At 43.8% G+C, this 12,808-nt stretch overlaps 1 protein-coding gene across 8 annotated transcripts in view; it reads left to right on the top strand.

The window, feature by feature from the left end:
- The window catches only part of agap1 (ArfGAP with GTPase domain, ankyrin repeat and PH domain 1), a 173,734-nt gene that overhangs the window by 151,726 nt on the left and 9,200 nt on the right, over nt 1-12,808 (top strand). For all 8 annotated transcript variants that reach the window (XM_013914732.1, XM_013914733.1, XM_005748365.1 and 5 more), the window contains 3 exons: nt 1,151-1,305; nt 1,872-1,962; nt 3,579-3,801. In XM_013914732.1, coding sequence (XP_013770186.1) covers nt 1,151-1,305; nt 1,872-1,962; nt 3,579-3,801 — 469 coding nt within the window. The remainder of the gene's footprint in view (nt 1-1,150; nt 1,306-1,871; nt 1,963-3,578; nt 3,802-12,808) is intronic.

Here is a 12,808-nt window from a genome sequence, read left to right as displayed (position 1 = left end):
TAGGCTTTCGAGCCTATACAGCTTGGAGTAAGACAACATGCATGAAGAGGATGATGTGGACAAAATACTCATTTGCCTAATAATTCTGCACTCCCTGTAACGCCGAGCTCCCATTACTGACTTTTCTAACGGTTTCTACTCACCTCATCATAACATTTAGGATTTTGTGTTTGCTCATGTTTGCTAAAAACTGCAGCTGGAAACATAAAGATGGAGATCTGAGGAAGACTCCAGCATGCAGCTGGAAGCTCACCTCATGAGTCATCTGAAGTTTGAAAAAAGCTTTGAAGAGCTAAAAAGTGGATCTTTTAGTCTTTGAACTCAAGAGTTAATTCATGTTTATTTAACAGGAAGTGAAAATTGGTGAAGGTTTTCAAATCTAGTCTGAATATCCTGTTTATTCTAACAGTCGATACGTATTGATGTGGCTCAGTCTGTTAGCTCAGTTACTGTTTTAAAGATCAGCTGGAGAGGTCTGTTGGTTACTGCTCATTTCTGGTATTTTATGTAGTTTAGCTGTAATTTCTTTTCTAATTTTGTGACATTTTTTGAGGTTTTTATACATTTTATTGCAGTAAATCCCATTAGAACTGTCTCAGTGTGGAGACTTTATTTGAATTTACTAAAATGTGATTTTGAGTGAACGGTCCCATTGATGTGTGACTCTGCAGACATGTTGTCAAACCTCGCTGGTGCTGCTTTAAAAAGTGACCTTGACCCTGAATCCACACAACAGGCTCGCACATACTTGATGTAATTGGCTCCTGATTGTCCCATTAACCTCTGAGGAGGTTCTGTGTAACAGATCCATATGCCCCCCCCCTCCCCCCCCTCCAGCTGGCCCTGATTGTAATGACTGGCCTCTCCTGCTGACATGTCTGCAGAGAAGAGGGCAGGATGGTCCAGGGACCCTTAATTTGGGTGATATCCTGGCTACAGGGGGCGGGGTCATGTAGGTCAGTAGAACAGGTGTCCTGTCAAACAATGTGAGAGAGAGTTGGTCGTTACAGCCCTCAGCTGAGCATCCACACGTTGTTCTTATTTTTAAATTCTGCTTGGCGACTGTTTGATGACGAAGCTTTTGAATCAAAATGGTCAGAGTAAGGTCAGGATGTGTTTTCATCTCTCCCTCTCTCTCTCTCTCTGACAGAACAAGAGGAGAACTTTGAGTTCACCATCGTGTCGCTGACGGGGCAGACGTGGCACTTTGAAGCCACTTCCTACGAGGAGCGAGATGCCTGGGTTCAGGTCATCGAGAGCCAGATCCTGGCGAGTCTGCAGTCGTGCGAGAGCAGCAAGAACAAGGTGAGCCGAGTTCTCCTGGAGCCTTTCAGTCTCTTCATTGCACCATTTTCACATTTGTCCACATCAGGACCAACAAACATGCGAAATCGCCCTTTAATGCACACAAACACACACACGCGCGTTCACTCACATAATTAGAAAATAGCAATTACTGTAGCTCACATTGAGCCTCAGCATTGCCATTTTCCACCTGCAGCAGGCGGCTGCGTCTCATTCGAGGCCTGATGTGTTTACGCCTCAGGCTCTCAGCCTTTTTATTGCCCTCCCACCCAAAAAGAAAGAAGAAGAAAAAAGACGCCGGCCCCCCCTCCCTTCACCAATTCCATTTGTGTATCGTGTTGTTCCTTCACTCTCCGACATTGATGCTCATAACCCAAAACAGCAGCGACTCACATATGCTCAGTGTTTTAAACATTTTTAGCCTAATTGAGAGACAGCGCTGTCAAGAACACAAGAGGTTGATCAGTGTTTAAATCCTATTTTTTTCTCCCTCAAACTGTAAAGTAAACATTTAGTCAAGAAAAGACATGAGCCAGAACTGTTTTTTTTCTTCTTCTTTGTTTCAGTCTCGTCTGACAAGCCAGACAGAGGCGATGGCTCTGCAGTCGATCCGAAGCATTCGAGGGAACGGTCGCTGTGCCGACTGCGACACACCGAGTGAGTACAAACCACCCACAGTGTCAACAAAACCTTCACTAGCACAACCATTACCCTTCAGTTTACTTCCTAAAAATAAACCATCAGACAGGTCAAGAAAGATGATTCTTAGGGTTCACGCAAGAATGCCTTCTGAGTATCTTCTTAATGGTCAGAGTTAAACTAGACTGAAAGGATTAATTATGTGTAAATGTGACACCATCCAAGAATGGGTCCAGTTATTTCAAGGAGTTGCATAATTTAAGTCCAATTCCTGAAACTCCGTCCATCCTTTAGGTTGTTGTGCAGGATGTTCAGCCTCTCACTGTCCAACTTAGGCTACGTTCACACTGCAGGTCTTAATGCTCAATTCCGATTTTTTTATCAAATCTGATTTTTTCTGTCTGCTTGTTCACACTACAAATAAAATGTGACAGCAAACGCGCTCTAGTGTGAACGCTCAAAGCGTTAATATAAAGACTTGTTTCGGACTTTACGTTTCCCAATTTTGCTTTAAGTTATAAAGTTATTTTGTTATTTACATATGGCCTCATAATTATCCTTATTGCTGTTTTAGAGAGGAGCGGTGCTTCAAAGGATAGTTGCTGATTTCTGTCAGAATCTGCAACTATCTATGTACTATGTACTTATACAGTACAAATAAAATGTTCACGTTTCTCCAACGTTGTCTTCCCAACACTTTCACTAACATCTACACGGGATGACCAGGAAGCGTTCACGATGTCTTCTTGGTCGCTTCTCCGGTGCTGATAATTGGCGTCTGTCTTGTGTCACTGACGTAAAAGACGGATTTAATGCGACATGACCGTTCAAACAGCAGTCGCTTTCTAAAACATCAGATATGTATCGGATTCAGTACCACATATGAAAGTGACCCAGATCGGATTTGAAAATATCGGATTTGTGCCGTTCACACTGTCATACCATGATCGGATATGGGTCGCATAGGGTCAAAAAAGTCGGATTTGATGCGCTTTTGCCTGCAGTGTGAACGTAGCCTTAGAGATGCAATCTCTCCCAGCAAGCAGGCCAACATTGTGAGCTTTTCTCAGATCATAATTCTTACAAATGCTCTTTTTGCCCATTTTTGAGACAATAGGAAGGAAGAATACAGTAATGCCTACATTCTTTCTTTATCACGTCACATTTAAACCGAAACCAAAAGAAAGAACTTAAGATATAAAATGACGGAGGTCATTTCCAGTTTTGTCCATTTGTTCCCGAATTCGATTTTTTTCGGATTTCAGTTATTGATTACAGCCCAAGAAGCTCTGTAATGATGACCAAGGTCTAAAATTCTTCTAGCCTTGTTAGCCACCTTCTACCTACAAATAAAGAGCAATGATTGTCCGGTGCTGGCTTTTACCAACTGTTTAAATTTCATGTCTTGATCTTCCTCTGCAAACACAGTTTAAATAGATAAACTTCCTCATTGATCTTTAAAATAAAGGTTGTTTATCCAGAATTCTTACTTTTTAGGAACCCTTTTAATAATCTTTGTTTGTTATAACATATTTACATACATATTTATATACATAAACAATTAAACCGAAGTTCTTTTTTTTTTCCCCAAAAAGGGTATATTGTCTTTAATAGAGTGAACTTGTCTCCTTCAGACCCGGACTGGGCAAGTCTGAATCTTGGGGCCCTGATCTGCATTGAGTGCTCGGGAATCCACAGGAACCTGGGCACTCACCTGTCCAGGGTTCGCTCTCTAGACCTGGATGAGTGGCCGCTGGAGCTCATCAAGGTGATGTCGGCCATTGGCAACGAGCTGGCCAACAGCGTGTGGGAGGCCAACGCTCAGGGACGCCTTAAACCTGGACCGGACGCCAGCAGGTAGGAAATGTAGAAAACATCTAAGGAAAAGAGTTTGGCTCCACTGGGAGGTTTGAATTGGAAGTGTAGTCTGAAGGAATGACGAGATTCTAAAGATGACTGTGGTTGTTTCTGGTGCAGCAGGAAGTGACAGGATTACATCGAAGCTACAGGGAATAATTTCTCATAATCTCTCATCTCTCAGGTCAGGGCAGCAGTCCTGACGTTGCTTATTGGTTGGAAGTACTACTGTTTTTAAATAAATAGTGAATAGACGAGGACCCAGACATGAGCCTTGTGGAACGCCATTTCTAAAACTGTCTCCAAGAGAGAAGACATTCAGCAAAAACTTTACTTCCTATAAAGTGAGTCATTGTTGTGCTAGATCTTAGATCTCATTTTTTGCATATTGAAAGTTGGATATCAGTGCAGTGCTGCCTGCTGCAGGCAGGGAGCAGTGTTTCAGTGTGTGGCTCAGCAGGGTTCACACTGAGTGTGTTGATATTGACAGAAATGTCACACAATAAAAAGCCCACCTCTGTGTGTGCACTGTCTTGTAGACTACAGGGGATAGTAACAAATCGGTGAACTTCAGCGTGACGTTGGTGTTGATCAGCATGTACCTGCATGTTTGTGTGTGTGTGTGTGTGCGTGCATGCTGTGTAATTATCGGATGCTGCAGCCCTGGGAAGCCAGCAGCCATCATAACAAATTAGAGCTGACTGCCATCCGCATGAAGATCGACTTCCCCGTCCTCCCCCCCTCCACTCGCCCCCCTGACGCTCATTAGTCAACAGAAGCACTTTATAATTACTCCCCTCCAACACACACTGATGCACACTCACTTATATATACACAAACATTTTTACCCTACATGCACCGAGACAAAACAAATACATGTAAACAAATGAATATTAAAAGCAGTGTTCCTTTAGTGAGTCCAGCTATCCGAAATATATTCAACATGCCAACTCAAGCAGCACAACAACTGTATGAAAACTGTACACACAGCTATACTTTCTGCTGTGCTTTTTTGAGATTTAGTGCTTGTGTCACTTATTACTCGTCCTCTTAACAAAGGTTTAAATGTGTCAGACTTAATTGTATTAATTTCAGAGAAAATATAAATTCCTGATCGTGGACCCATCATCCTAATCAATTAAACATACGTTGAGCTGAAACTGCAATGCAATCACAGTAACAAAATTTATAAAGTCCTTCATATTTTCAGCTAACAGAGAAACTTGAAGGATTTTATTTTTGATTACATTTATGCTTAACTAGTTTATGGTTTGGGGTTTTTTTCTGCTAAAAACAAAAGCAGACAAAAATATTCATGCAAGATCTTCACAGCCTAGTAATAAGACTTGAATCTCAGGTTAGTGTGCATGAGAAATCAAATTTTCAGTATAAAAACAATGTAAACGTACTCACAATAATTTTTAAATAACTACATTAAAGCCAAATTAATATCAGTAAGAATTAAAGTGATGCGAGTGAATACAGCACTTTAAAATATGTATACAATAAATCAAAATCCAGGTTAAAGTTGGACATAAAAACACAAGGAGATGCCTACAGTCAATATATTTGAGTTCAGCTTTACGACTGTATCTGCTTAGCTGAATACACACAACACAAAAACACACACACTCACTCACACTGAGCGATCCTTGGATATCGACGTGCCATTAGCCCTCCTCCATCAGGGCACTAATGCTTTTATTGTTGCTCATGTTCCTATTTATTTATGAATCTGAAGCATGTTTCCCCCTGAAGAGATTAGAGGAGGAGGTCAATATTATCTCAATTAACCCGCGACGCTCCACTGCAGCTCCATCTCTCTCCTCCCCTCTCTCCCCCATCGCTGTCCTGTCGATAGTATTTATCAGTCCATTCCTTAAGTGGCTCGCTGTTTGTCGTTTCCCCTCCATAAATCCTGGTTTTCTTTCTATCTTTACTCCTCCTTCTCTGATTTTTCCATCGTTTCTCCACCTCTGACTGCTATTTTTTACCCTGTGACTTCTACACCTTCTGTTACTGGCTTTTTTTAGTCCTGCATTTCACCTCTAAGATTACACAAAGGCTATTTTAACCCTCCCGATGTTAAAGCTGGAAACCTGTTTTGTTCTGGGCACTCAAAAATTACTCAAGATTTAATTATTAACCCTCTAGTAAGACATTCACCTAATAATTGTTTATTTTCCTATTGTATTGTACTATTAGTCTAAACAAAATAAGCAAATGAAAAGACACTTTTTCTAAATTATAAGTCAGGGTGTTGTGTGAAATTTTTACACTGATAGTGGCTACTATAAGGTTGTTTAACAGCATCTGTGTTTCCAAATCCACACCTGAATTTTTCTTAAATTTTCTCACAGGTTTTTTTAAACTTATGTGTATAACAGGATGTAGTTGAAGTGCTAAAATGCTGCCTTTGTCCCTCGTCATAGTAGTATTTATCCATGGAGGGGTCTCTCACACGTTCCCTGAGACACAGTGGGAGGAAGGCGTGGAGCTTTTATGACAGCTTTATGGAGTGCCAGTGACGGTCTATGAAATGATATGTAGAAGCTGTGTCACCGAGGTTGCATTCACTCAACGCCTACTGCTCCTCTGAAATTACAAACCATCGCTGGGGTTACAGGCATGTAACTGCTGATAAATACAAACCAATACAGTCGCACTAAAAACACAAAACTTGTGTGGAGGGGGTTAAAAAACATCATATGCTATGCTAACCATCAATGATATTTTCTTAGCCTTCAAGAGAGTATCAGCTGCATATAAATATAGTAGAAATTGATAATTACCTTGATTTGTCAAAGGGTGGTCTTGCTGGAGCCACTTAACATTATTTTTTATTCCTCTGGGCACCCATTTAGGTTAAATTTTTAACTGTTAGATTTAAATAGAAGTCCACAATAACATGTGGGAGAAGCTATTGAGAACTGGTACATATTTGCCTTCTCAGATCACACGATTCTGGCACAACTTCACTTCATGGAGAAGAGCAAGCATGTAAAAATCCTGAAATTCTAACATTTGTGCTATGAAGAACAACTTCATTGCTTGACCAACATGTCCTGGCCTGTAGCCTTCGAAGGAAGAGTCGATCAGATTAATGAAATGTTGTAGTTAAACTGTGTAACTTCAGAAAATAGTGTAAATGTGGCCAGATTTGAGTTACACTCAAAAGTAAATAAACCTAAAATCGACATGAGGATGAGGAGTTGTGGAGCCCCACTCTGCTGTTGACATATTTACCATTTTTGGTATGGAAATGCATCTACTTACATCATTTAGTGGCTTAACGGCCTCTTGCATTGTGCACTAAATTACTGCAAATATGTGAAAACATCATCCAAATCATAAATCTCTCCACATTCAACAAGAACTGTGACTAAAACCTGTGTAAAAGAAGAGGAATTGGTTGAGGAACGAGACAAGGCCGGCAGAGGCTTTGTCCAGGCAGCAGGAGGAATGGGAGGGAGAGTAAGGGAAGAGGAGGTTGGGAGGGGTGGCTGATAGATGGAAAAATGCCCTCCCCTCGTGGTCTCTCAAGTGAGTAATAGAGGCCGAAATTTCATTTTGCAAGTGGCTGATTTAATGATCCAAAGGGTAATTAATGGCCTGATTATCTTAATGTTAAATATGGCTAGCAGCAATTACGCTGACCTCCTGTCTGTCAAGGTCTGGCCCCCCACTCTCGCCTCCCAATTAGGTCCTGTTTGGAGGTTTGGTGGGGGGGGGGGGTGGAGAGAAGGAGGAAGAGTGAGAATTAGAGGAAAGGAAAGGAATGGACGGAAGAAAGAGGAAGCGTGTAGAATGGCAGAACAAGAGGGAGGTACAATGAAAGGTGAGGGGAAGATAGGTAGAAAACAAAGAGGAGGCAGAAATTTGGAGGGAAAAAGAAGTGATGCTGGGAGGAGGTTGGATGGATGAGAAGAGGAGGCGCATTAGTATGACCGTCAGTATTAAACTCCTCCATTTTTTTTCTCTCCTCCCCTCCTCTGTCAACTCCCCCGGTGGACCGGAGGGAGGAATTATGTTCGGAGAGATCGCGCCTCACCTCCGTGGCGTCGCCCCCCCATCCAATGAGATATGTGACAGGGCCGAGCCCCGCCATCTCCAGCTGTTGTCATCATCTCTTTATCTTCCCCGGTTCGTCCTCCTCCCCGCGCGTCTGCCCACAGCGACGGCTGGTCCAGGTCTCATTAACATCAGCGAGTCGCGGTGAGGATGAGGAGCGAGTACTGTCGCTGCTAATCGTTTTAGGGCTGGAGCTCATCGCGCCGAATGCAAGGTCTTGCCACGCCTGCTCAGCGCTGCAATGCTTCACAGTGAGGGGAGATACTTGTTGACGTGCGTCGCTCGCAGTGGCAAAGAAGGGAACAGGGCAGGTTGGGTACAGTGTGGATGAACACCAACTGTGCCAGCTCTGCTGCGCCAGAGGGATCCTGTTAGAAGTATTTATTTTCTTGCTGCTCACAAACCACAAAAAGGCTCCGTTGTCCTCTAAACGTTCCCATTAACCTCTGGCTGCCCCGCGGTCAGCCGTCATCACCTCAGCTGGCGTGGTCGCCCGGTGCCACGGCCCAGCTGAGGCCACCGCTGAAGGGGCTGCTAAGTTTGGGCTCTCTGCCCATCCCGTAGCACCCACAGGGGCCTCGCAGGCTCCGTCGACACTACTGCCGCAACACCCCGAGTCTCCGGTTCTCGGCGCCGCGGCTCATTGTTTTAATTACGTGTCAAGTGGCGCATCAACACCAGCACCTTAGGCCTGCTCGGGCTCAGCGTGTTAGCAGGCCTGAGCGGACAGCAAGTGACAGCACCGCTAATCCAAGCTCCTGGCCACTGGACTGGGAAGGTGATTGCTGGCAACATGGTTGGCGGCTCCCTCCCTCCCCCTCCACCGTTACTTCTCTCACGCCAACTGCTGACCTTTGGTAGTCTGTCGCAGAGGGTCAGCGTCTTCCCCTGTTTATGTACACACACACACTCACATCTGAGTATGCTCAAAGCCTGTGTTCATTGTTTCACTGAGATCTTCTGCTGAGATGGAGATGATAAACCAAACGCCGTCCAGTGCTTCCAGTCAGTTACCTGCAGCCATACTACCAGCAGTATATGCGCCTCTGAATCATGAATCATGGTGATATCAAGGATTCAAACAGGTTTATTATTACTATCAATTCACTGCTCGTTAACAGATTTAAAAAAAGAGTTTACGTCCTGCTGAAAGCCGTCACATCAGTTTTCAGTGTGAACAACAGGGGGAGGCAGAGGTATGTAGATGCTGGGGAGCCACACCTTAATTAGACAGTAGAAAAATGAGCATGAATGAGGTCGGCAAAAGGATGAACTCGCAGGGCCATGCATCGCGGTGCCGCCACGCACTTAACATCGGGGCCCGCATGACAAATGCGTGGCCAGTAATAATTCAGCAGCAGGTCTGTCGGCGCTGGGAGCCAGGAGAGGGGAAAGAAAAAGGGCCCTTTATGGGAACAGATTAGTCTTGTTCCCCCCTAAGAAAAGGCCAGCGCTAACAGATTTAAAATTAGACCGGGGGCTTTTAATCTGGACCGGGGTGCAGGTGCAGCGGGCGGCCCGACAAGGCAGCAGGATTGGGCTCAGGGGACCAGATGGGGCGACCAGGAGGAATGGGGCAGCCACATCACAACATAATTGCCCCCCAGGGTCAGAGCCAGTGGTGGGGAGGAGGGGACAGCCCCGCTTCATATCCCATAAAACCCAAACTGATATCCTCCACTCACACACACCTCCCCCTCTCTACTGTGTGATCATAACACAGATTGGACTGGTGTGATTTGAGATGGACACATGCAGATCAGATGGTGATACAGGACGATTTGAAGTTATTAATTACAGCCAGTCACTGATGGAGGTCCTTAGCCTCCCTCGGGTGTCAGAGGTGTTTGCGGCCACCTCATTTTAATTCATGTTGGCGGTTCATGCATAAAAACACAAAAGATTATCACATATTTCTGTTATTCATCAGCTCTTTTTAAGGAATAGGGGCAGTTTGAAATTTTTGTTAATTTGTTGTATGTTAGCCTCATTTTGCTACAGAAACTGCTGACTGACTGACTGACTGAGTGCTGTTGAGCTTAGGGGCTCCAAACAGGGCCGAGTACAGCCTGCTCTGTTAGTGGACTTTTGGCCAAAATATATGAGACTTCAGTTGAAATGTAGCATCGATTTTCTGAACCAAACTCAATCCAAACCCTAAACATTTGCCCATAGTTCAAATTTTCTATCATATTTAATTTGTTTACTGCGGTTTTTTGTTACTGTGTTCAGGTATGAATACCTGGAGAGAGGTAGTTTACTTGTCTGCCCTTCGTAAGTAATAGTATGAACTGATGGGCTGTACGAAGTACTTTGAACCCTAAATCAAAACTACTTTAGTCTAAGAGCTGTGAATTAGCAGAATAGGTCCAGACACCAAAGGCAGTGGAGTAAATGTGTTTAAAGAATGAGGCATCACACCTCCAACCCTGCATTTAGTGAACACCCAGCTTTGCCACCTGAACTACAGCCACCCTATTTAACATGCATGTGGGCAGAAGTGTCAGGCCTGAAATAGATGTCACCGTGTCTCCCATGAGGCCGGACTCACTCTGTATCCGTATGCATGCGTGGGATTATCTGCATACATGTGTGCTCGTGTATCCATTTGTGCAGATCGAGCCGGGCTCTGTTTCATCTGCAGCGGATAACTAGCTGATCCCGCCTACCATCATCTCTCTGTTATTATCTGCAGCCCCTGCAGATCCGAGGCGGCCCCATGGCCTGCATTTTAAACAGCACACACACACCCGCGCGCGCACACACACACACACACACACACACACACACTCGCAGAGAGGAAGCCTCCTGACAGGCAGGGCCAGTGCAAACGTTGAAAAATAATTGGCCCCTACATTCTAATTCATCTGTAAAAGGGAGGCCTTGATTAAATTAGTCCTAATAGACATTATTTTGTACATGACTGCCCCGCCGCTGTTCGTAACCGCGTCCCCCGACTCGCCTAACAAGCCCTCCAATTTACTATTGACATTAAGCCTGCTGACACGAGCCAATCACCGGACCATTCATCGTTTGTCATCGCGGCGAGGTTATGCTAATGCGGGCTAAAAGCACAAACTAAATGCACATTCTTTATGCCTGAGTCATCAGATTAACCTCGCTGTCCTCTGCCCTCCCTCCCCTGCCTTATTTTAATAATGAAGAAATAAATAACGCTCTCCACATGCGTGACTCAGTCCGTCCTCTCAGCTCGCCGGATTCTCTGGGCTCCTGCTCGCCGTAAGCCAGCGGGGGCTGGCTCCTGGAGCAGAAATGAATCTGTGCGCCGTCGGTACAAGTCCCCCTTCCTCTCCGCTCCCCCTCCTCCCTTTGGCTAATTGGCTCAGTCGGCAAATTGCTCATACAATAAAGAAAAGGGAGAAAGGGGGTGGAAAAACTCGAGGACAGAGTTCTCCTCGCGTCGGCCGGTAATGTGTTTGGATTGAATGGGTTCACTGCGAGCTGCGGCCGGCTGGTAAACATTTCAAACACTGAGCCATGACGATACACTTAAGAAAAATTGTCCTCTTTTATTTGTGATTTGTGCTAATTCACACATTGTGTTCACATCTTTTAGAAGGAAGTGATTTGTTTGTGGTTTTCACTCATGCATTTAGTGAACGCGTTTAATGCTTCAGAAATGAAAGCAAAGCACAGAAAAGAGGACTTTGTTCGGGTGAGGAAAAGGGTTGGATGTTTGTCCAAGAAGTTAAATTCTCGGGGTATTTTTAAAGAGTTTGGATTTCATAAATATCTATTAAAATACAACAGACTTGTTCAATAATAGAATGGTAGGACTTGTTTCCATCAGTATTCCCACCAACAGAACATTGAAAAGACAAATGACCAACCGTATTCCTTAGATATTAAAATCTGAAGAATATAAATTGGACACAGTTACTGTGACATCACCCACTGCAGTGGTCCCCAACCATTTTTGCGCCACGGACCGGTTTAATGTCAGACAATATTTATATGGACCGGCCTTTAAGGTGTCTCGGATAAATACAACAAAATAAAACGATACCACAGTTTTTGTCTTGGTCGTAATTTGTAAATATAAGAATAAACGCGAATTCACTGTGTAATTGTGTATTATAAAAAAGTGTATTAGCAGCGTCCTCCTGAAATGCACCAAAAACATTGAGAGTAACATCCTCCTCTCTGCCCCTTAATGCTCGCTGGTAGCTATGGTAACGCCTAAATATTTATTTCAAAATAAAAGACCCAGGGAAACAGAGTTAACGATAAAAACCCTGAACACCATCAATTTCATCCCGAGCCTAAAATCTCGCGGCTGGGTACCAAACCGGTCCATGGCCCGGGGGTTGGGGACCGCTGACCTACTGGTTTAAAGAGTCCTGTTTTAAAGCCTTCATCACACTGGATGGACTCACTTTTGGAGCCTGCCTCTAGTGGCCATTAGAGAAACTACATGTTTTGATAGTCACTTATCAATTACGTGTTTTACGAAGCTGTAGCATCAGTTTTGATTATCTGTAAACTTAATATATTTTTTCATTTGCCGATCAGAGTAACAGGACACTTAAAACAAAGGTATTTAAAGCACAAGTTGGTGTTACTTTATGAAAGAAGTTAAAATTAAGCTTTGCCTGACACATACAGACTCATATCAGATGATTTCAGATACATCACCGGCCTCAGAAATGTTGCATCAGCTGAGCTGTTGCACCGTTTAAATGTCTATTAATGTTTAATATATGTATTTTTAGATCAGGCTATTGTTTTTATCTTGTACATAATGGTAATATTTGCAGTAAAACCCCTGTTTTAATCATTAGCTGCCTTTTTTCCCCCCTCCGCTGCCTCCTGTGCTACAATAAAATCTCACCTTGATGTGTTTTAAATCGAGCTACTGATTAATCTGGCTCTTGGCTTTGTCCTGTCCAAGCCCTGTTACTGCGTTAACCCCCCC

Source organism: Pundamilia nyererei, unplaced genomic scaffold (genome assembly GCF_000239375.1).
Source record: "Pundamilia nyererei isolate P.nyererei 1_Seehausen unplaced genomic scaffold, PunNye1.0 scaffold00220, whole genome shotgun sequence".
In the NCBI taxonomy this organism is placed as follows: Eukaryota; Metazoa; Chordata; class Actinopteri; order Cichliformes; family Cichlidae; genus Pundamilia; species Pundamilia nyererei.
Note: the sequence above shows the minus strand (reverse complement) of the source record. Positions and strands in the feature narration are given on the sequence as shown.